At 62.5% G+C, this 22812-nt stretch overlaps 1 protein-coding gene across 1 annotated transcript; it reads left to right on the top strand.

Annotated features, from left to right (window-relative positions):
* The first annotated feature begins 11782 nt into the window (after positions 1–11782).
* EGR3 (early growth response 3) lies at positions 11783–14272 on the top strand. The gene is given in 3 exon segments (XM_050910259.1): positions 11783–11936; positions 13025–13977; positions 13979–14272. Coding segments are annotated over 3 exon segments (1194 nt in total). The 3' UTR covers positions 14066–14272.
* Positions 14273–22812: the final 8540 nt, after the last annotated feature.

The following is a 22812-nucleotide window of genomic DNA, read 5'->3' as shown; positions in this document are numbered from 1 at the left end:
AGCGCACGGGGCTGCACGGGCTCCTTGCTGGCAGCGAGCGTGGGGTGATGCCAGGCCAGCACAGGGTGAATCTGGTTGCTTTGGCGTCTGTGCCAGCTGCATGGGATGGAGCAGACCCCCTGCAGCTGCGGGGGGGTGGGTTTGCCAGCAAGACCCTCGCGCAGGCGATGCCGGGCATGCCCTAATGTCGCCCAGGGGCTCCGGTGTGGGAGCAGGACCGTGCTGCCCGGCCGGGGGGTCCCTCGGCAGCGCCACGCAGGGCGGCAGCGTGGGAACCGGGCACTGGCCCTGGCCCGGCTCTGGCCCTGCCCTGCCTTTGCCCTCGCTCGCTGCCTCAGCCCGCTTCTCTTGGAAAGCAAAACCGAAATTAAAGCCATAAATCAGAAGAGCTCTGCCTACTGGCCACTTAGCCGGACCTCCCCTTTAATTAGCTCTTTAATTAGGCTTTCATCTAAGACTCAGTTTTCTCTGAGGCTTGGATTTACCCGCCTGCAAGTCCACCTTGCAGCGTGTCCTTGGTGGCTCCGCTGTGACAAAGCTGATTTTGTCCTGCCAGTGGCCCGGGCTGCATCCAGGAGCACTTTGAACAAACCATGGGGAGCAAGACCCCGAAGGGTGCATTTTGCAGGCAGGGGAAACTGAGGCACAAGGGAATGACTTGCACACAGCCGTGCAGGGAGGTCTAGCATCGTTCAGAGGGGATGGCGATGCTCCTGTTGCTGCATCTCACCCCTGCATCGGTGCCTGGGTCTGTTCCCAGAGCAACCCGTTCCCGATGCAAGAGAGAAAACAGGTCTGTGCCATCCCCTTCTCACTCCCTGCACCCGGCTGGCCGCCCTCCCCGGCTCCCCGGCAGCGAGAACAGCTTTCACTCCATGCCGGGGGGGGGTTTAAATGTGGCTGGGACTTTCCCTCCAGCAGGAAACGGCTGTTTACCTCGCAGGGGCTGAATCATGCCGGCCGCAGGTTGCACGGGTCCTGCAAAGCTCTGCCGGCTTTACGTCCCTGCCGGGAAGGGTCGGGGTGACAGACTGCAAGGTGCAAAAGAGGATGAGGGAGCCGGGGGTCCCGGCTCGCCCTGGGCACGCGCCGCTGGGTGAAGCTGCAGGACACGGCGGGAAGGAGAGCAACAAAAAAAGGAAGCTGGGTAACATACCACAACCCAGGGAAAAAAATACAAAACATGTTGCCCGGCTTGCCATCGGCGCTAAGATTAGCAGCAGAGGAAATGACACTTAGAGATGTCATGGAAGTCTGCTAAAGTTGGATTTCTCCTTCTCTTTTTCTATACTTACCCTCTGTTGAGGGTGTAATTGGCCCGTTAGGTTAATGCAGAGGGACTGGTGTAAATGAAAGGTCATGCTTTGTTGACATCCTGCAGTCAAACCATAGTCATCCTTTCCTCCCTGCCTTTAATTCCTTGTGGCTGGTGTGTTTATTTTTGGTGGAACGGGAGAGAAAAGGCAATCGGATGTTTATCCTTCTAGGAAATTATCACCATCACTCTTGGTTTTAATTTGAGCTGGAGATGAGAGGAGTTAGGCGCACGCCGCGTCTCCCCGGTCCGAGCCAGGCTTGCTCTCGCTGGGCACCACGAGTCCAAACTGATCCTCTCCCCTGGGTGTCGCTGATGGGGATGGGGACAGGGATGGGGATGGGGATGGAGATAAGGATGGGGATGGGGATGGGGACGGGGATGGGGACAGGGCTGAGGATGGGGACAGGGATGGAGATGGAGATGGGGATGGAGATGGAGATGGGGATGGAGATAAGGATGGGGATGGGGATGAGATGGGGACAGGGACGGGGGTGGTCCAGAGCAGGAATCTGCCCGGGTGGCTGCAGTGGGCACTGTGGTGGGACAATCCCCTGCCGGGACACAGGACAAGGCACCGCAGGCCTCGCACCGGGCGCCCAGGCACACACAGGGCTGCAAACGCACGGCGTGGCAGGAGCACCGGCCAGCCCGGAGCCACAAACTCTCGCTTGGATGCGCACAAGGCCTTCACGGCATGGAAAATATTAATTGTGGTTTTTTGGTTCGCTTTTTGATAATTTAGAAAGAACGAAGAAAAAAAAAAGGAGGAAGCCACGTACAGTCACTTTGTGCTGGTCCCACCCCCTTTATCTCTCCTTCCATTCGCTCACCATCGGTGCAAGAGAGAAAAGAGAAGCTGAGTCTCTCGCTGCCTAAATGTAGAAAGTTTTGCTTCTAAATCAGTTTGTGATGGAAAGGAAATACGTCACGTCCCTGGGGAAGTGGCTGGTTTTCAGCAGCCACAACCCCAGCGCCGAGTGCTGCAATGGAACAGCCCAGCACTGAAATAGCTCCACGCTCTGTTATTGTCACCGATATAATTTTTTTTCTCTGTCTACGTGTGTCATTTTTAGCATCCAGAGGAAGTTTTATTTGTATTTGTTAGCTCGACTTTCCACTGTCGTGGCTTTTTTGTTTTTTCATTTGAAGGTCCAGGAAGGGGGCAGGAGAAAATAGAGCGGGGTGAGCTCAGGTGTGATGGGCTCGATGGGGTGTAACGTGGTACCCGCGGCACCGCTGGCCTCTCCGCCTGCATCTGCCGGGCATCCCGGCTTGCGTGCACCAGCCTTGCAGAGCCCAAGGGAATTGAAACACCACAGGCCCACGGGAGCACACCGTCCCGGGGATTTGGGGGGACTGCGGCAGCGAGCCGAGCCCCAGGCACGGCTGCAAGATGAAGCCGGCTCCCCTTTTCTCTCCGAAGGATGGGGTTGCGAGGCGGGTTTGGACGCTTCCAGCCCCTTCCCAGAGCAAACCCACCCACTCAATGGGATGGCTGAGGAAGAGGAAGACTTGGGGTTTAAAAAAATAATAGCGAGCTTGTGAAAATTGAATGTTCCTGGTGAGCAACGGCAGCTCCCAGCAGCGCATGGCGGGTGTTTCTTTCCAAAACTGGGCTGGAGGCCAGAAGAAGCCTGTGCTAAACACAATCCCTAAGTCAACAGGGTAATAATTACCTATTTTTAATGATTATTGAAATAATTAATCTAATGAGAAAAAGTCTCAGCCCCTGGCTCAAGGGGAGACAGCCCTGGGTCCCATCCTCTGATGGAGAGCAGGAGGCATCTCTCCTCCGGTGGGACCACCCCGGGAAAATGCAGCTTTAGGGGCAGGGGGTATTAAGGAACAGGGATGGGGGGCCACCCCTTGCACCCCCCCAGCCTCGGTGGCACGTGGGGACGAGCCAGCTCGCCGGGAGCAAAGCGGTGCCAGGCAGCAGCTCCCCCTCGCACAGGTACTTGCACAAGAAGGGATTAGCAGGATCAGCTGATGATGATCTAAGCGCATAACTATATCAACCTGTGAATTAATTAATGATATCTCACACTTCATAATGGCTCTATCTGCAGATCTTATGCACTCCTCAAGCATTCAGTGAATTAAGCCTTGCTGCACCCCCCGGGAAATAGGTCAAGATTGTTAATCCCCATGTGCCGGTGGGAACGCCGCGGCACGACGTGGGGATAAACAACGCTGCCCATTTTGGGTGCCAACGCGGGAGATTTTCCAGGCGAGCTGAGCATCAGCATCCCCACAGTACCGCAAAAGGGACCGGGCTCTCCGGATCGGCCACGGGGTGGGTGATGGACACCGCTGGTGGGATGCTCCGATGCCCAGTGCTGAGCTCCCAGCCCTCAGCCTCATGCTGTGGATGCACAAAACCCCCAGCCTGGGGGTCCCCCACGTGCCACGGTGCATGCATGGGGCTGGTGGTGGTGGTGGGTGCACGCACCGGGAGCCGGCTGCTCGGCTTTGCCGGCTGCCACGAGGTGCCGAATGCGGCGGATGCCTCCCTGCCGCTCCGTGAGAGGTGACCCGGCAGCCGGGCGGGCCCTGGGAGAGGCAGCCTGGGCTGCGGCAGGAATTTAGGGCTCCTGAAGTAATAGGGGAAAGTGGGTGAGGCGAGGATGGGGCCACGTCCCCACCTCTGCGTGCCGTGCCAGCACCCAGAGGGGGCCAGCGGGCAGCAAGGGGCACGCAGGCCAGTCCTGGCATGATGGTGTCATTAATAAGCAATAATAATTAATTCTTATTGGGCCTCCAAAATGCTGCATATTGTTAGAGGAGCTTTGCGGGGCTGTCTGGAGGAGCCCAGTCCCCCTCGCTGCCCTATCAGAGCTTGCTTGGTTTGGGGGTCCCGGCCCCCCATCCCGCTCGCTGGGGCCGGCAGCCGTTCAGCCGGGCTCTTGCAGCGCCCTGGGATGCAAACGCCGGCTGTTATTGAGGGCAAGCGGCTGCGCCTGCATGGGACGCTACCCTGGCTGCCCAGACATCCCATCAAGGGATGCTCAATGGAGACAAACTGTGTTGGGGTTTTGTTTCCTCTTTCAGTCCTCTTTCAGCTTGCTCTCCGAGTCGGTTTGGGCTGGGTTTGTCCGCGTGGAGCCACAGCAGTGGGAAGCTCACAACAGCCTCACCTGCTCCGCCGGGAGCACGAGCACCTTCAGATGTGGTTTGCCCCAAACGCTCCTCGGTAGAAAAAAAAGGGTTGTTGATACGGTGGTCCTGGACCACCAAGCTTTGCTCCTGCCCAGAAGCGGCCATTATCCTCGGTTCGTGCCTGGGTGCCCGGTGCTGCCCTGTTTACTCCTGGCTGTCTGCGGGGTGAGGCAGATGCCTGTCGGGGTTTGCATCCAGAGGTGTGGTGGAAGGTGCTGGATGGCTGCGCGGCTCTGCCAGCCTCCCCTGCCTGCACCACGGGCAGAGGACGGTCTCACCCCGCAGCCCCCGGCCGGCTTGTCCTCACTTGTCGGTAGCGCCTCGCTTCCCATTCCCTCCTCGCAGCCCTGCAGGTCCTCAGCTAACCTCATATTTCCTCATTGCTAGGAAATGGCTAATTCCCCCCGGGCTGGTTTCAATAGCTGTGCAGATCCCTCGCCTTTGGCCTCTCACCAGTTTCTCCTTCGGTGGTTAAAGCAAAGCCCTGCAGCCCTCGGGAGCAGCGCTTTCCCAGGCTGCACAGCCTTTGGCTTTGGCTAGCCGGGAGGACATCCATCCCCTCGCACGGCATCCTGAGATGGATACCCCGACCTTGCTGGGCGCAGGATTCACCCCCTGCTCTGGCTCTCCAGCCTCTGTGCCACATTCACACAAGGTTGAGCGTCTTCTCCGGCACCGCCATCAGATGCGGCGGGTTCGGAGAGTCTCTGCCATGCTTTGGTGCTGGCTGTGGCACGAGCTCCTCTCGCATTAGGGAACCGCTCACGTCTCCAGAGTTGTGTGTCATGGCACAGTTCTCAGAGCTGAAACGCAAGCATCCATTTCCTCTTTTGTTTCTTGGTTTCAGGTTAAAAAAAGCCTTTGTGGTATCTCTCTGCAAACCCCCCGCTGGGGCCGCGGCACTGCCCGGTCACTCCAGGGTTCCTGGCTGGGGCCATGATGCTGAGGTTGGTGCTTGTCCCATAACATCAGCCCTGGCTTTGCAGCCCCGTCTCTGCCAGCTCTGTGCCTGATCTCTGCAGTGGTCCTCTGGCTGGAAAGCCCGTCGTTCCCAGCGGTGCTGCTCCCTTGGGACCGCTTTTCGCTCTGGACCTACTATTTAGTTTTCCTGCTAATCACACTGTCTCCTTATCTCTGGGTCACACTGCGCCAGCCGCCACCGCTATTGTTCCCCTGCTGCGGGCTGGATAATAACAGGAAAGACCTCCAGGCTTGCAAACCGAAACCTGTCTCGGACTTAGATGACCCAGAGGTTCCCGGCTCCCCGGTGCATACGGCGGCGTGCCCCTCGCCACCGCAAGCCGGAGTCACCCACCGACCCCAGGCCCTGAGAGCAGCGGGAAAATCGTGGGCTGCTCTTTGGGGTGGCACAGCGCAGCCGGCACATCCTTGCTGCCGCAGCGCCGGGGTGATGCAGGGAAGGGGACGGCAGAGATGTGGGGACCGGGGGGGGGGTGTGCAGGCAGAGCCTCCCCTGGCAGCACCCTCCGCACCCGATGCTGCTGCGGGTGCTTCCCTGGCCTCCAGCCAGCTCCCAGTGCTGCCACCTTCAGGGACCGGCCCCGGCCACCCAGCACCCATTTGCCTGCGCAGGGGCTGCCCTGCTGTCCCAGGTTCAGCAGGGTGGGTTTGCAGCTCCCCTCTGCTCCAAAGGGTTCCCCCCCCCCCCCCCAAGCTTTTCACTCCGCTGCTGCACAGGGTGAGGCAGGGCTGATCTCTCTCTTGCCACAGGGGAAACTGAGGCAGGAAAGGGCCTCCCGCAGCCACCCACGGTGCTCCCGCAGTACCTCACTGCCTGGCTCCCCCCCCCCCCCCAGCCACCCCGGGGTTTGGTGCTTGGGGACCTGCCCTTTTGGGAGCGACCCAGCAAAGCCAGCAGCAACGTCCCGGGGCAGCAAGTTCTGCCCGCGGGTCCCTTCACCGCCCCCCGAAAGAGGAGGGAGGAGGGAGATGTCCGTCTCCTTTGCCATGCATATTTCAGTGCGAGTGTTTCTGAATATTTCCGGAGGAGGAGGGTGTGTAGTTTTCACAGGCAAATCAGGAAAACCTAGGTGAGGCGGGAGACGGCGTTGTGGAAGGACGCAGGCCGTGCTGGGAGGGTGTTGGTCCAGGCTCAGGAAGGCTGCCCAGCAGTTTCTCCTGGCTGGAGTTCTCCCAGCCAGAGTTTGGCCTGAAATGAGGATTTCCCACGCCCAACAGCAGCAGAGAAAGTCTCTCCTCCTCCAGAAATTACAGATTACCCTGAATCCCATCCCTGCCGGTGCTGAGCATCTCTCACGTCCAGGCCACAGGTTGCCCAGAGAATAAATTGCTGCCGATGCAGCATCTGCCACATCTGGGCAGCTCGTGTTTGCCAGAGGGAGCTGACACCCCCGAAACACCGCATCCCACCCGTGCAGCCTCACCGCTTGCAAACAAAACACTCGCAGCTCTGAGAAACTACGGCGGCTTCATCAGATACCTCCGCGACACCCACCTCGCGGTTTGGGTGGCTGAAAGACTCGGGGTTTATTTGTTCCCCTTCTCCAAGCTGCTCGAGAAGAGCTTGTGTTGTCGTCCATCCAAGCAGCCGCCTACGCATATGGCCCCGGTACAGTCACGCCTGGGGGTAGGAGGTAGGTGACCTTTCAGGTCCCCACCAGCCACACTCTGTTTACCACTCTGTGACCTTACCAGCCCCAGATCTACATCTACAGCAAATCCAAGGGGTTGGGGAGGAAAGCCTCCATGTTCTGCTAATGTAAGTGCCTCAGGCTTCATGTCTGAGCATCCTCTGTCATCCAGGACCAGAGGCACCACCACAGCGGGTCCCAAAAGCCTGAAACCCACAGCCACGCACCGTGCAGAGCCTCCCGGAGCTCCTGAGACACCGAACCGCACGGTGGGATGGTGATGAGCACCTCGTTCTGTCCCTCAGCCTCTGAGGCTCGGCTCTGTCCAAGCTCAGCTCTCGGCTCAAGACCACCAGCAAGGTTTAGGCATGATTTTAATGGGAATGAGCATCCCATTTGCCTCACCACAAGGCATGAAAACCGGGCTCATGTTCTCCTCCCTGTAAGTACATTTACGCTGCCATTAATTAGGTGAAAAAAACCTGAATAGTTCCCCTTTTAAAAGCCCCGGCGGTCCCGGGAGAGCCAACGTGCAGCGTGGCCTCTCACCCCGGCCGCGGCACAGCCCGGTGCACCTGCAGGGCTCACGGCACATGAATCACCCGGTGAGCGGCAGGGCCCGGTCACAAGACCGAGAGGAGCGAGGAGAAATCACCCATCAGCTGACAGCACCCAGAGGGACACGGCCCCAGGCCCCCCCGGGGTGCCGGCGGGGTTTCGGCACGCCGCGTGCGGGGATGAGTGCGCATCTCCCGCTCTCAGCATCGCACAGGGAGGAGCAGGGGCTGGGGGGCAGCGGGAGCCGGGGGCTCCCGGCGCTCGCACGGGTGGCTGTGTTTGCTTCCTTGCTAAGGGGAAGGTGCCAGCGCTTTCTTGGTGTGGGTATTACGGGGACTGAACCCGGCTGGGACACTATTAAATAACGTCAGGACTTGTCCCAACCTCTGCACAGGCAGGTGGGGAGAGCCGAGGTGCAGGGGGACGGAGATGGGTGCCAGGGGCAGAGGAGGTCAGGCTCGCCCGCGCTGCCTGGGCATCACAGCATTATTCCTCCCATTATCTCCGGAGTTAACGAGGCAGTTGGTTCAGGGGCCAAGCTGGAGGCTCGGCCAGCTCTGCCTTCCTTGCTTTGTTAACACGACGAGCTTTTGAAATGCAGGGGCAACGGTGGTGTGGGAGACTCCGATTCGGCTTTGAGGAAGGGACCGCAGCTTTTCACGCGCATGGATCCATGCTGCGAAATCACTGTTGCCGGCGGTGATTATTTACGTTACTGAAACACCCTGGTCAGGACGGGGTTCGCATGGCCGAAGAGACAGGCGTGTGGGATGATCAAAATAAGTGAAAGCTCTCGGCTGCAGACTCCATCCAAACCGAGCTGTAATTTAAAACCATTCAGAGCATCCCAGGTGAGATTTTTTTTTTTTTTTTTTTTTTTTTTTGCTCCCTTTGGGTAAACTACTCCGCTCCGGACGCTCCGACCCATTAAGTTGAGCTGTAACTGAGCCAGTCCAACCCCCACGTGGCCGTTTTCATGCCAGTCTAAGTCTGCCTCGGTTTGTTTTGGCTTAAGGCCGTTCCCCATCAATTGGCATCAAACCACTATTAGTAACTGAGACGGTGTCCGTGCGGGATTAGGCTGTTCTCACAGGCTGGGTTTAGCGGCACGCTTCCCTCCTAGCCCAGCTCCTTGTGTAAACCGGGCTCTTATGACTCAGGAGCTTTGAACCAAGCTTAAACCCCGCCGCGAGGGGTTGGGGCGTTATCGCTGCACCCACAGCCCCAGCTGCCCGGATTTGGTGGGGGGAAGGCTGTGTTCCCGGCGGGGAGCAGGTGCCACTCAGGGTGGGTGGGTGGGTGGGTGTATGGGTGCACGTTCACACGCCCGTGGCACCGTCACCCCTCCGCCCACGGCGCAGGGGGCAGACACCCACCTGGGTCGGTATGAGCCAAACGCGGGGCTGGGCCGCCTGGCACCCGTGGGGATGCCGGGTTGCTCCGTCGTGGGGCGAGGAGCCGGGCCAGTGCCTGCTTGCTCCGGCGCAGCAATTCCCGACGCAAGGCTCGCCGGTGCCTGCCAGTAAGGCCGAGCAAACCCTCACCCCCTCCGCTATAAAGTCTGGAGGAACCGGAGAGCGGCGGTGGCGGTGATGGTGGTGGTGTTGCCGGACACACTTGGCGGTCGAGGAGGGGCGGCTCGATTTTGGGGCGTGGGGGGGGGGGGCTGTCCCTGCTCTGATCTGCGTGGGGCTGCCCGTGCCCGTGGGAGCCGGGCACGCAGCGGCGGACCCGCAGCATCCCCCAGCACCGCGGAGATGCGGCCGGGCTCCGACCGTGGGAATGCGCTGATGGGGAAAAGCGCGGGGGGGGGGGGGGGGCTCGGCGGGACACCCCCCCCACACACACACCCCCACCCCCACCCCCCCACACCCCGAGTGGGGGCGGTGCTGCCCGGGGGGTGCGGGCGATGGGTCCCCCTCCGTGCCCCGCCGCGCAGCGTTGCGCGCCCGCCCCGCGCTTCCCCAACGCCGGGGGCGCCGGAACCGGCCGCCAAAGAAGGCAGCGGAGGCGGCGCCGGATCCAGGCCTTGTATGGTGCTTCCCCTCGGCCGCCCGCCCGCCGCCGCCCCGCTCCCCCCCCGCCGCCGCCGCCGCCGCCGCCGCCGCCGCGCTCCCCCGGGCCGCGCCGGGCCACGGGCGGGGCGGACGGGGGGTGCGCTGGGAGGGGGGGGGGGGGGTGCGCTTAGAGGGGTGCAACAGGGGGAGTGTGTGTGGGGGTGTAAATAGAGAGGGGGTGCAAAAGAAGGGCAGTGCCCTGCAAAGGATGGGGGGGGGGAGTGATAGGGGTGCAACGGATGGAGGGGGCTGCAATGGATGGGGGTGCTCTGCGCAGGATGGGGGGTGCTGCTAATGAAAGCGGTGTCCTGCGATGGATGGGTGCCGCTGCAGTGGATGGGGGGGCTTTGAAGTGGATGGGGGGGCCCTGAAGTGGATGGGGGGGCCCTGAAGTGGATAGAGCACACGGGCCACCCCACTCCCCCCGCACTCACAAACAGACCACTGTGGGGGTTCGCTGGCCCCCACTCCCAGTACATGTTCTCCCCCCCCCGCGCACCGCAGCATCCCTCACACCCACCCCACACCCCAAACCGAGAGGCTGCTGGCACCGCAGGGCGAAAGTCTCCGGTTCTCGCAGCACCGGCCCCCTCCTCCCCGGTCCCCCCCCGGTCCCGTCCCCCCCCCGCAGCCGGCAGCGAGTGCCCGGTCCCCTCCAGCTGCAGCACTCCCGTAGCACGGATTTCACTCCCATTGCAAAGCCGGCCCTGCAGGAATTGGGTAAGTGGAGCTATTGCAACACAGCATTTTTCCATACATTTGCTATATAACTCGGAGGGTTTTAAAGATAGCATCAGTTGGCACACTTAGCACGAAACCACCTAATTACTGACGCCTTGGAAGTGCCAAACTTTTAAAGGGGGGAGGTGAGGTTAAAATCACAGGAGACCAACAAGTGTTACCTGTTTTAAAGTATTCCAAGCACTGTTCTCTATGGGACCCGGGGCATGGGGAGGGGGCAGCTCGGTGCAAAGCCATCTCCTCTGTCAGCACCAGCTAAGGAGGGAATTCGAAGCTTCTGCAGCTCCAGCGCCTTCCCCGCTGACCCTCTCCTTCCCACCAAACTCCAGGCTCTGCCTGGCGCTGTGGTTTCCCTCGCACATCTCCCATCCCGCTTCTCCTGGGCTGCGGGATGGGGTCTGTGCCCGGTTCCCCCGCTCTCCAGGGAGCGGGGAGGGAGGGGGGGGGGAATATCAAATCTCCAGGTAAGAGCCTGTCTCTGAGCATCCCCCGGGGAGGACGCAGGGACAGGCAGGGCGGGGGGGGGGGGAGCTGCCCCCGCGGTCCCCGCTCCTTCCCGGCGGGGAGCGATCCGGGCAGGGAGGGCTGGAGCCGCCGCCACCTGCCTTCCCCGGGGGGGGGGGGGGGGGCAGGCATCGCTCGGCGGGTGGGGTGCGAGTGCGGAGGGGGAGACCCCCGCCCGGTGTCCGGTGCGGGGTGCCCGGTGCCCTCTGCCCGGTGCAGGGTGCCCGGTGCAGGGTGCCCGGTACCGCGCTCCCCGTTGCCCGTTCCCGCGCGCGCCGGCCCCGCTTCCTGCTTTCTAATGTTCCATTGTGCGGAGCTTCCATTGTGACGTCTCGGCCTCGGCTCGGCTTTGTCTGTCCATATATGGGCAGCTACGTCACGGAGCGCTCCCGCCGCCCGGATAAATGGGCTGCGGAGTCCCCGGCGGAGCAGTCGGGCGGCAGCGAGGGAACCTGCGAGCGGAGCCGAGCGCGGGAGGGAGCGGGGACGGGGACGGGGACGGGGACGGGGAACGGGAGCGAGCGAGAGGAGGGGTTAAATCCTCCCACCCGCTTCTACAACCACATCTGCCAGCCAGATCGCCCCCTCCCCCTCGAGGAAACACCACCAGGGACCCACGGAGGACCGCACCCCCAACCCCCCCCCCCCCGCACCCCCTCCTCCGCGGCCACCCCCGGCTCCCCTCCTCCTCCCCCGGCCCCCCCCCCCCCCCCCCGCCCCCGCCCCAACTTTTTCTCTTGCATGATTTCCCTCGCACGGATTTGCCACTCGGATGTTGTTTCCTCGGGAGCTGAGCTCGGAGCCACGTTGAACCAGCCTTTTCCTCCAGTGCTATGACAGGCAAACTACTGGAGAAGCTGCCGGGGACCATGAACACTTTGATGAACCAATTGCCTGACAATCTGTACCCAGAGGAGATCCCCAACTCTTTGAATATCTTCTCCAGCAGCAGCGACTCGGTGGCTCACTACAACCAGATGGCTGCAGGTAAGAGTGGGGGGGGGGGGGGGGAAGGAAAATGGGGAGAAGGGGGGGGGGGGGAGAGCCGGTGGGGCGAGGAGGAGGACGCTGTGGGTAGGGTGTCATGGAGCCTCGGAGGGAAGGGAAGCGCTGGGGCTGGGGAGCGTCCCCCCCCCGCACCCACCCACCCCTTTCCTCGCCGTGTCTCCGCGCGATCGCTGCAGGGCTCCGCCGAGCGCTGCTGCCGAGCCGCCGCCGCAGGTACGGGGACGGCGGCCGGGCTCCGTGGGGAGAACGACACGGGGCGGGGGGGGGTGGGGGGTGTGTGTGGGGTGTGGGAACGGCCGGGCCCCCGTGGCGTGGAGGGGTTACCCTCCCGCGCCGGGATCCGCGCGGGTGCGGAGGCACCGCGGACGCGTGTGGCCGTGGCGGCCGCCGCCGCCCCCCCCACCACCACCACCCCGCAGCGGCGGCGGCAGCGTGGGCTCCCCGGGACGCGGCGCCGACTTTCCCGGAGCGCGGGGTTGGGGAGAGGGGGGGACACGACCATGGGGGGCACAGGTGAGCACCGAGAGCGGCGTGGGGGGGGGGCTCCCCGCGTGTCCCCGCTCCCACCCAGAGCCTCGCCGGGCTAAAGCCTTCCCCCCCCCCCCCGCCTCCTCCCGTGTTTCTCCTCGCCGGGGCTCGGCGCAGGGAAGGCGGCGAGTCGGTAACGGCGTCGGCGGCCGCAGCCGGCTCCGCGGAGTGCCCAGCGCTGCCGGGGGCTGGACGGGGAGGAAGCCTACCTGTAGCCGCAGGTACCTCCTTCCCCCGGCCCCACCTGCGGGGCGGCGGTGGTGTGTCTATGTGTCCGTCCCCCCCCCGCCCCGGGGGCAGCCCGGGTCCGGTCCCCGCGGAGGTGGCGGGGGCGGCAGCCCGGCCCCGCATCGCCGGGACCCTCGGCAACCAGCGCCGCAGTACGCGGAGAGCGGAGCGGGGAGGGGGAAGCAGCGAGGGGTAGGAAGGAGCGGGGCGGGGGGGGCCCGGCGCATCCCCGGTGCATCCCCGGTGCCCCTCCACCCGGGGCGGCGCGGCCCTCCCGGCTCACCCTGCCCCGCTTCTCTCGCACTTTGCAGATAATGTTATGGACATTGGCTTAGCGAACGAAAAGGCCGGTCAGGAACTGTCCTCCTATTCGGGGACTTTTCAACCCGCCCCGGGCAACAAGACTGTCACCTACCTGGGGAAATTCGCTTTCGACTCGCCCTCCAACTGGTGCCAGGACAACATCATCAGCCTGATGAGCGCGGGCATCCTGGGGGTGCCGCCGTCCTCGGGCGCGCTCACCAGCACGCAGAGCTCGGCGGGCAGCATGGGGCCGCCGCAGGGCGAGGTGGACCAGATGTACCCCGCGCTGCCGCCCTACTCCTCCTGCAGTGACCTCTACCCGGAGCCCGTCTCCTTCCACGACCCCCAGAGCAACCCCGGCCTCACCTACTCCCCCCAGGATTACCAGGCGGCCAAGCCCGCCTTGGACAGCAACCTCTTCCCCATGATCCCAGACTATAACCTCTACCACCACCCCAACGACATGGGCACCATCACGGAGCACAAACCCTTCCAGAGCTTGGACCCCATCCGCGTCAACCCGCCCCCCATCACCCCGCTGGAGACCATCAAGGCCTTCAAGGACAAGCAGATCCACCCGGGTTTCGGGGGGCTGCCGCAGCCGCCCCTCACCCTCAAGCCCATCCGACCCCGCAAGTATCCCAACCGGCCCAGCAAGACGCCGCTCCACGAGCGGCCCCACGCCTGCCCCGCCGAGGGTTGTGACCGTCGCTTCTCCCGCTCCGACGAGCTCACCCGCCACCTCCGCATCCACACGGGCCACAAGCCCTTCCAGTGCCGCATCTGCATGCGGAGCTTCAGCCGCAGCGACCACCTCACCACCCACATCCGCACCCACACCGGCGAGAAACCCTTCGCCTGCGAGTTCTGCGGCCGCAAGTTCGCCCGCTCCGACGAGCGCAAGCGGCACGCCAAGATCCACCTCAAGCAGAAGGAGAAGAAGGCCGAGAAGGGCTCGGCCGGGCAGCCCCCGCCGCGCCCCCACCGCCGCCGCCGCCGCCACCTCGCCCCCCGTCGCCCTCGCCCCCGCCGTCACCACGTGCGCTTGAGGGACCGCGGGGGGCGGCGCGGTGACACCCCCTCTCCTCCCCTGCCCTCCGCACCGCACCGCTCCGGGGGGGCCCTGGGGTGGCCTCACCCCCCGGGTTCAGGATGCCGGGGGCTACGCTGCACGGGTCCACTCTGCCCGCACCCGGATTGACCGGGTCCTGGCTGCCCACACCCGGATCCTGCCTGCACTTGGATCGACAGGACCCGCACTGCCTGGATCCAGGCTGCCTGCACCTGCGCTGCCCGGACCTGCACTGCCCGGGTCCGGGCTGCCCGCACCCGGATTGCCCGGACCTGCACTGCCCGCATCTGGGCTGCCCGCACCCGGATTGCCTGCACCAACACTGCCCGGATCCCGGCTGCCCGCACCCGGATTGCCTGGACCTGCACTGCCCGGGTCCGGGCTGCCCGCACCCTCCTTGCCCGGACCCGGCTCACCCGGATCCCTGCTGCCCGCACCCCGGTGCCCGGATCCCTGCTGCCTGCACCCAAATTACCCGCGCTGCCCGGATCCCGGCTGACCGTACTCGGATTGCCCAGACCCGGATTGCCCGGATCCGGCTCTCCCGGCTCCAGCCTGCCCAGATCCCGGCTGCCTGCACCCCGCTGCCCGGCTCCTGGCTGCCCGCACCCCGCATCTCCCGGGTCCAGCCTGCCCGCACCCACCTTGGCCCGGATCTGGGCTACCCGGGTTGCAGATTCCCGGGATCCCGGCTGACCTGGATCCCAGGTACCCGGCTCCGACCCACCCGCCTCCCCAGGGTTGGGCTGGTCAGGATCGGGCCCTCCTGGATCTGACCCACCCGCCTCCCCAGGGGCTGGGCTGGTCAGGATCGGGCCCTCCTGGATCCGACCCGCCCGGCTCCCCAGGGGCTGGGCTCGCCGGGATCCGGCCCGTCCGGGTGGGGATGGATGGATGGAGCCGATCCGGCTCCTCTCTGCCTCGCTGGGCCTGGATCCGGCCCCCTGTGCCTCCCCTCCCCTGTAGTTTCCCCCCCCCCCCCCCCCCCCAAGCACCGGTTCCCCACGGCGGAGGTAAGCGGGCTCGGGCCCCCCCGAGCCGGGCTGGCGGGGCGGGGGGCGGCTCTGCGGGTCCCCCGCAACTTCGGGGGGCGGCGGGGAGCGATGTCCCGGCAGCAGCTTTTGGGTTTGAGGTTGTTTTTTTTTTTTTTCTCCTTTTCTTTTCCTTTTTTTTTTTTTTTTTCCCCCAGCAGAAGGGAAATTCTTTACAGAAATGCAGAAACCCCCCCAGTATTTTGCTGAATACTTTTTATAATGTGAGATATTTTTATTTTATTTTATTTGGTCACTTTAAAACAACCAACCAACTACGGAGGAGAAAAATCAATTAGTCCTCTATTTTTTTTTTTTTTTTTTCTTTCTCCTTCTGGTATGTGCATGTCATTGCATGACTGCTCTGATTTTTTTCTTCTTTTGTTTTAATAAAACTGTGCTCAGACATTTAAGCTAAACTAAGCAAAAATAATAATGACTTAAAAAAAAAAAAATCTTTGTTGCCAAAAGGTCGTGCTATCCAGGTTTGATGTCTGCATGTGAAAAAAAACATTAAAAACGTACAAAAAATAAAGAGAAGAGAAAGAATGCAGTCTAATTTATGTGAACCGAAAGGAACAAAAAAAACCACAATCAGGTTTAACCACACAAACCTAAGGGAATGATATTTTTTGAAAGACTTTTGTATAAAGTTGAGTACTTAGAGAAAAAAAAAAATCATACCAGATGTAATATATTTTGTGGATGTTTTTATTTCTTGGATTTATAGTACCTTATACTAAGGTTAAAAAAAAAAAATTATGCTTGATATTGTGAAAAGGTGATAATTTTCACACACATTTCATTTGCTCATTTGTCATGTTGTAATGCAAATATGATAGTTAATGCATACAGCATTTTTAAGGGAAAAAATCAGAAATATTGAACTGATGTATTGTTGTACCATTTGCACTGTGAGCAAATGCTAATGCAGTAAATATATTGTGTTTGCTGACAATCAAAATCTGTAGTAAATATCTTTATTTTACCTTGCTTAAAAAAGATCTATATTGGTTTGGAAAAAAAAAAAAGCAAAAAAAGAAGTCTCTAATATGTAAGGGGGATGTTAAAATGGCTTGAAATGTGTAGGACGCTGGGCGCTGTGCCTCTTTACGGGCGACTTTGAAACCTGTTTGTACATTTTTTTCTTGTGTTGTATTTTCTTAAATATTTTTTTTTTTTTTGGTATGATTTTTTTTAAAAATAACCCAACCTTTTCTCAGCCCCCCCCTCTCCTTCAGTTCTGTTCGCAGGACGGCGTGGCGAGACCGGCTGGCCAGGACGCTGGGTGACCCCGAAGGCGACCGGCTCCGTCCTCGCGTCCCCCCCCCTTTTCCCGGCCGCACTGGGACGGGGGTACGCCCCGCAGCCCCCGCCAAAACCGCCGCGTCCTTGGTTTGCCCTTGACCTTGCGTCTTATTTTTCCCTGCTCGTGCCGTCGCCGCCGCCTTGACCCCGTCACCATTTTGCCGGCGGCTTTTGCCGGGTTGCAGCTGTCGGATAACGGTGGGCGAAAGAGGATCGCGCCGCTTCAGCCGGTAATGCCCCGCGCCTTTCGCCGGCCCAATCGCCCCAGGTACAGAGCGGAGAGGGGATTTTTGCCGGGCTGGGTCACTCGGGTTAAAAATAACCCACCGGGTTTCAAAGCCGGTGCTTGTACGGGCACGAGGGACGGGTGGGAGAAGGAGCGGGACGAGGCGCTTGGATAGTTGGAGCGGGTGCACGGGCGGTGGCCTGTGATGGTTAAATCCTTCCCCAGCGATGAGGCTGGAGCCCTGGCTCTCCTGGAGCTGGGATCGTGCTGGAGGTGAAGGCTGGAGGATGCTGAGGGTCTGGGGGTCCCTTGGTCCGCGTGGGTCCAGCTCTGCTGGGCTGGAGCGTGACCGGAGCTTGCATCCCGCAAGCTTCCCCTTTCCCCAGGGCTTGCCGGCAGTGCCGGAGGCCGGCGTTGGCACCGCGGTCTTTCTCGGCGTTCCCAGGGCGTGGAGGCACCGGCACCGCCATCAAATTTCCTGCCTTTTGATTTGCATCCGCAGCCGGGCCCCGGAGGAGCTGCCGCTCCTGCCAGGCCAGGGCAGCTCTGCCCGTCCCTGGGGTTTCGCTGAGCTCCCTGGCTTGGAGAGGCTTTAATTTCAGGGAGAACCCGGGGACAGACGGTGCCCAGGGCGGCTGCCCGGTGACTCAGGGCACGCCTGGCCCAGCCAGGGACACCATCTCGTGGTGTTGGGGGAATCGGCTTCGGAGCCCACGGGCACTGTGCCGGGTGGGCTCCTGCATCCCTGAGTGGATTCCCAAGTGGTTAAGCCTTCGGTGACCGTTAAGACGAGGCCGGAGCGGTTGCCGGATCAGGTGCAGGGCAGGAGGGGCAGCGGGGGCTGCCGTCCGTGGCGCGGGGTCGGGATGAGCCGGGGTTGCCCTTCCCTCGGTGCTCTCAGCATCTCGGAGGTCCCACACCGACCGGGGGCTGCGTGTTGGTTTTGGAGCCGCCGGTCCCTGTGGTGTCCCCTTGTGTGGCTTGGACAAGCCGAGGTGGATGGGTAGGAGCCGGAGCCACCATGGACAACGCTGACGGTGGGGGAAGAGCTGCCGCGGCCCCCAGCATTGTCTGAGGATGCTGTGGTGGTGGTGGTGGTGGTTACGTCTGTCTCCACTGGTGGCTTGTGCTGGAAGATGTTGGCAATGCTGGGCACGGGCAGGCAGCGGCACGGCAAAGGCTGCCGGGAGATGTAACGCCGGCATCACCATGCCACGGCGAGGAGCCACCCAATGTTGCTCCAACAGTTTGGGCTCCTTCACTGCGGGCGAGGAGGAGGAGGGAAGGAGCCCACCAGGCGTCAACAGGGTGTCGCGGCCCCGGTGCCAGGCTGGGGACCCGCTCTGCCACCCAGGCACAGGCATCCCGCCGGGCAGGACCCCCCCTGCGTGGAGCAGGAAGGTGAGGAGCACCCTTGGGTGGCAAAACGCGTGGAGTGCGTGCAGCACCTTGCACGAAAATGTTGGTTGCTACGGAAACACGGCACTTTCCATCCCTGTTCTGGGCTATCTGTGTTCTGGGGAGGAGGGAAGGGCTTGCCAGTCACGTACCAGCTCCACACAACTTGCTGCCTTTCCCTTCTCGACGACGGCTCTGGGTTCCCGAGGAGGCCACCAACACCTCGCTCCTCTCCGCTGAGGATCTTCGGGGCTTTGCAAGCTGTCGTTGAAACCCAAGAGCTCTCCGCGGGATGGGATTTGCTTCTGAGGAGGAGCACCAAGAGCTGAGACTCCATCCCCGGGGTTGGGAGCGATGAGGACCCGCGCCCAGAAGCTCCTGGTTTGCAGCTGGTAGATCTTGATGCCACAGATGTTGGTGGGATCCCTCCCTGATCTTCTCAGCCTCCGGCCACTGGCTCAGCCTCTCCTGCTGCCCTGGCAGGAGGCATCTTCTGCAGAAGGTCTGGATGGTTTCTGGATTGCCTGACCCTCGTCTCCGGCCCTGTGCTGGCACCGTGCGGATCCGTTCCCCCCCCCTTCCTCCCCATCCCTGGCCAGGGCTGCAGGTCCGACCTCCGCTCTCGGCAGAGCGTTTTGGTGGAAGGGCCCACACTCACCCCTGCGGCACACGCCGGGGCCAGGGTGACACGCGGGGCAGAGCCTCCATGGAAGATGCTCCCTGAGCCCCGTGGCCGTCGGGACGCTCAGATGCCAGGACCCGCTTGTCCCAGCTCTGCCTTTGGCCCTTCCTTGCCGCGTCCCCTGCACCCTGAGGTGCCGGCGCGGTGCATCACGGTGGGGATGGCAGCCAGGAGCAGCAGCGTGTCCCAGCAGGCAGCGCGAACCGCCGGCAAACCCTTCCTGGCGCCGGCCTCGCTCCATCCTTCCTCTTCCTCCCCACGCCTTGGCCAGGGGCGCGGCGGGGTCCTCCTGGCTGCCTCCCCTCGGGGTTTGCTCTGACACCCCATCAGCACCCCAAAATTGATTCCACCGTGCCACCACGCCACCTTGCAACCTCCCCTCTCCACTGCCCCGGCGCTGCCGACCTCGGCTCCTTCTCCCCATCCCGGCACAAAATCGGTGCTTGGGGTCTGTGCCGCCCTGGGCACCGTCCCCGCTGGCTGCCCGCCCAGGTCTGCCCCCCCCCGCTCCACCTCGCTCCTTTTCGGCTAATCCCCTGTCCTCACCGGTGTCGGTAACACCTTCCCAGTTTAGCATCATCCTCCCTGGCTGTAATTACCGCCCTGTTTACCTCCACCTGCTAATTGATAAAGCCACCCCTGGCACCCATCCCGGGCCTCCTCCCCTCGGCCCCGTGCGGTGGCACGTGTTGTCACCAGCCTGGTGTCACTGGGGCCGAGCTCGCTCCCCCCGCTGGGACGTCGCCCCGGGCTGGCAATGGGGGTCCGAGGGCACCCAGAGCTCGGGGGTGTTTTGCTTCATCCTGTCGCCCCCGGGGTCACGGCTGGCGGTGGCTGATGGCGGCTGCCGGGGACGTTGCTGAGGACAAAGGGGTTTTTTGGTTGCCAAAGCAGCTTCGCTGCCCCACCCGCCCCTGCCCAGCCTCCTGGAGCCGGATTTGGGGGTTTCCTCCCCAAAACTGGATGCTCCTGCCCTTCCAAACGTGCCGCACATCCCTGCCGCCCTTCCCTTGGATCTCCTCGGCTGGGGCAGCCCTGCCCCTCCCCACGCCCTCGCCCACCCCAGGGTGCTCCTGGGCATGCCCTTCCCGCACCCTCGCCCACCCTAGGGTGCTCCCGGGCACCCCATGCTCATGCTCATGCCCTTGCCCACCCCAGGGATGCTCCCGTGCATCCCCTCCCCGCGCCCTCGCCCACCCTAGGGCGCTCCTGGGCACCCCTTCCCCTTGCCCACCTCCGGGACGCTCCGGGCATACCCTCCCCGTGCCCTCGCCCACCCTAGGGTGCTCCCAAGCACCCCGCGCCCTCGCCCACCCCCCGTGCTCCCCGTTTTGGGGGTCCGCGGTGGTTTTACTCCCACACCCCCCGCCCCGTTCCCGGGGTTTAGCACTGAAACCGGAAGATTTAAAGTCTTTTCTGCCCGGACACAGCTCCGGGCCCCCTGCTCTGCTCCGTGACGTCACACCCCTCCCCGACGTCACCCCCGGCGCGGCACGCGGCGGGTTAACGCTCCCCGCTCCTCCCGCCCTAGTGGCGGCGCTACCGGAAGGGGCGGGGCGAAGGCAGCGGCACTTCCGGGAGCGGCGCGGGGCGGCGGGGGACCATGAGCTGGTGAGTGCGGGACCCCCGGGCCCGGCCTGGCCGCGCCGTGCTCCGCTCCGCTCCGCTCCGCTCTGCTCTGCCGCCGCGGGGACCCCGGGCCCGGCCTGGGGCTCCACATCGCCCCCGGGGCTTGGCCCAGCCCGCTGCGGCTCTCGGCCCGCCAGGCCCTGGCTTCTCACCGCGGGCGCCGCCGGGACTGGCGGCCTAGGGGGGCCCCGGTGCTGGCCCCGGTGCTGGCCCTGAGCGGGGCCCGGAGCTGGCCCGGCGGGGGCCCCGGTTCTGGCCGGCTTTGGCCCCGGTGTAGCTGCCCCGAAGCTGTGTCTGTAGGCACACACACGGTATATGGGTGTGTAACGGGTGTGCACCCGGGGGGGCCCTCGGCCGTGCCCCCGGCCCGTCCCTCCCCAGGCCGCGGCGGGCCCGGCCTTCTTCCCGGGTAAGGGGGAGCACAGGCCGACCCCTTGACCCCCGCAGCCGGCTCAGTGCCCCGTGCCCAGGCGCTGCTGCGGGGGGGGGGGGGGGGTCGTCCCCAAAGGTCCCCGGCGGCTCCGTGAGTCTGAAACGCTGTAAAACCGCCTTCGACTCCATTAAAGTAAAGCTTTTTTGTTGTTTTTTTTTTTTTAAAAAAAAGAGTTCCCACGTGTGTTTGACTTGTGAAGGGCTCGGCTGGCATACCGTGCGGCTTCTGCGCGTCTCCCCACCGCATATTTAAACTAATTATGTTAGAAATTAATCGTGACTGCCGTGCGCGATTTCTCATCCCGGATAGCCACGTAGAGCCAGCGCCGTTATCAGGGGTGAAGGGTGTGATGGTTTAAGGAGAAAAAGGCCTTCCCCTTGCCTGGCGGTCTCAGACTGAGTTTGCCAGGGCAGGCACATGGTGAAAATTGAAGATTTTGGGGGGTTGGGAGTGGGGGAAGTTGTGTTCTGCAAACATACTTCAACAATGTAATGACACGCACATGGGTACCTATTAAAATGGGGCCTTTTGGTTAAAAATACACACTTATCCACCGGGTTCATTTTTGTTCTGCTTTACTCGTCTCAGAGCAGCCATGAGTGTAGGCAGCGTTGGTTAACGAGGGGCTCGGAGCCGCCTTTTTCCCGGGCTGCCCTCGTGAGCTGTACGGGCAGCGTGGCCCAGGGGCTGCTTTCGGAAAGCTCCAGCCGGTGGAAGAGACCTGCTCCGCTCCCCTCATCCGGGAGGAGCCGCAGAGCCGAAAATGTAAGAGGTAAACATTCGCTTCACATGATGGATGTGGAATAATTGGGGTGCAGAGCGGCAACGCCTCCCCTCTGCGCTTTCCAGTGTCCGTCCGGCCACGCTGCTCCCGGGGACCTTGCCTCGGGACCGTAGCTTATGGCGTCTGGTGGCTTCCCTACAACACACGTGGCTTTTGCCGAGAGATCGGGTGTTTTTGCCTTTTGCTGGGGAGGAATAAAAGGTCACTGCTGGAAGGAGAAGGGGGGACCGCGCTGAAATCTGAGTCGCCTCTTTCTTCTCCAGCAGCGTCAGTCCTTCGGCGTGTCGTGGCTCCGCTTACGCGCGAACGCAAGGGGCTCGGACCCCGCGGGGCTTCGGCGGCGTGTCAGGGACACAATCGCTCTCAGTTCAGCCTCGCCGGCCGGCCGGCCCTGCCAACCCTCCTGGCTGATAATTCACCCAGCCGCCCGCCCCGGATGAATCGCCCTATTCACGGGGGGGCCGGAGTTCAGCGCCCGGCTGGCAGGACGGGCTCGGCGTTGACGTCCGCCTTGCCGCCGCAGCGAGGGGTTACGCTCCCGCCGGCAGCGGGCAGCGGTAACAAATGCCGGCGTGCGTGCCGGGGGCGGGAGGGGGGGGAAAACCGATTGTGCCGGGGTTGTGCCCTGCTCCTCAAATGTCAGAGTCAAACATGTCCGGCCCTGATGCCGCTGCTCTGCCGTCCCCGCGGAGGGAGAGGGCTTTGTTCCAGCCCGGCGGGGCGGGAGGTTGCTTTGTGCAGCAGAGCGTGTTTGCTTAGTTTGCGCGTGTGTCTCTCTCCGGCAACGGGCACCGTTAGACCCGGGGCAGCGTTGATTAAAACCCCTTTTTGCAGGGGTCGGCTGTCGCGGCCGATCAAGAGGACGGAGCTTCATCTTCAGCTCTGTCCTGCAGATCGTGCTGCGGAAGCGGCACATAACTCTGCCTGCAGTTTTGCTTCTGTACGCTTGTTACCTTCATTAATTTTTTGCGAAGGCCTGTGCGAGATCCCGAGAGATTAAAGGGCAAAGAAGCTGTTTGCAAGCGGGATGGTAGATGCCTTGTTGAATTGCGCGTGGTTAATCCTTTGCTCTTTGCGAGCGCATTGCGGGTCAGGGCTCTCTGTGCCACATCGAAACTGGGAACACAGCAATGCCCGTTGTACCAACATGGGAAAACTTTGCTCCAGAGAGCAAAGAGTAACCCGCTGGCGACAGAGGCTGGATTAAAGCCCCAAATTCCCAACTCCTGCACC

The sequence above is a fragment of the Gymnogyps californianus genome, chromosome 23 (genome assembly GCF_018139145.2).
Source record: "Gymnogyps californianus isolate 813 chromosome 23, ASM1813914v2, whole genome shotgun sequence".
Classification (NCBI taxonomy): domain Eukaryota; kingdom Metazoa; phylum Chordata; class Aves; order Accipitriformes; family Cathartidae; genus Gymnogyps; species Gymnogyps californianus.
Note: the sequence above shows the minus strand (reverse complement) of the source record. Positions and strands in the feature narration are given on the sequence as shown.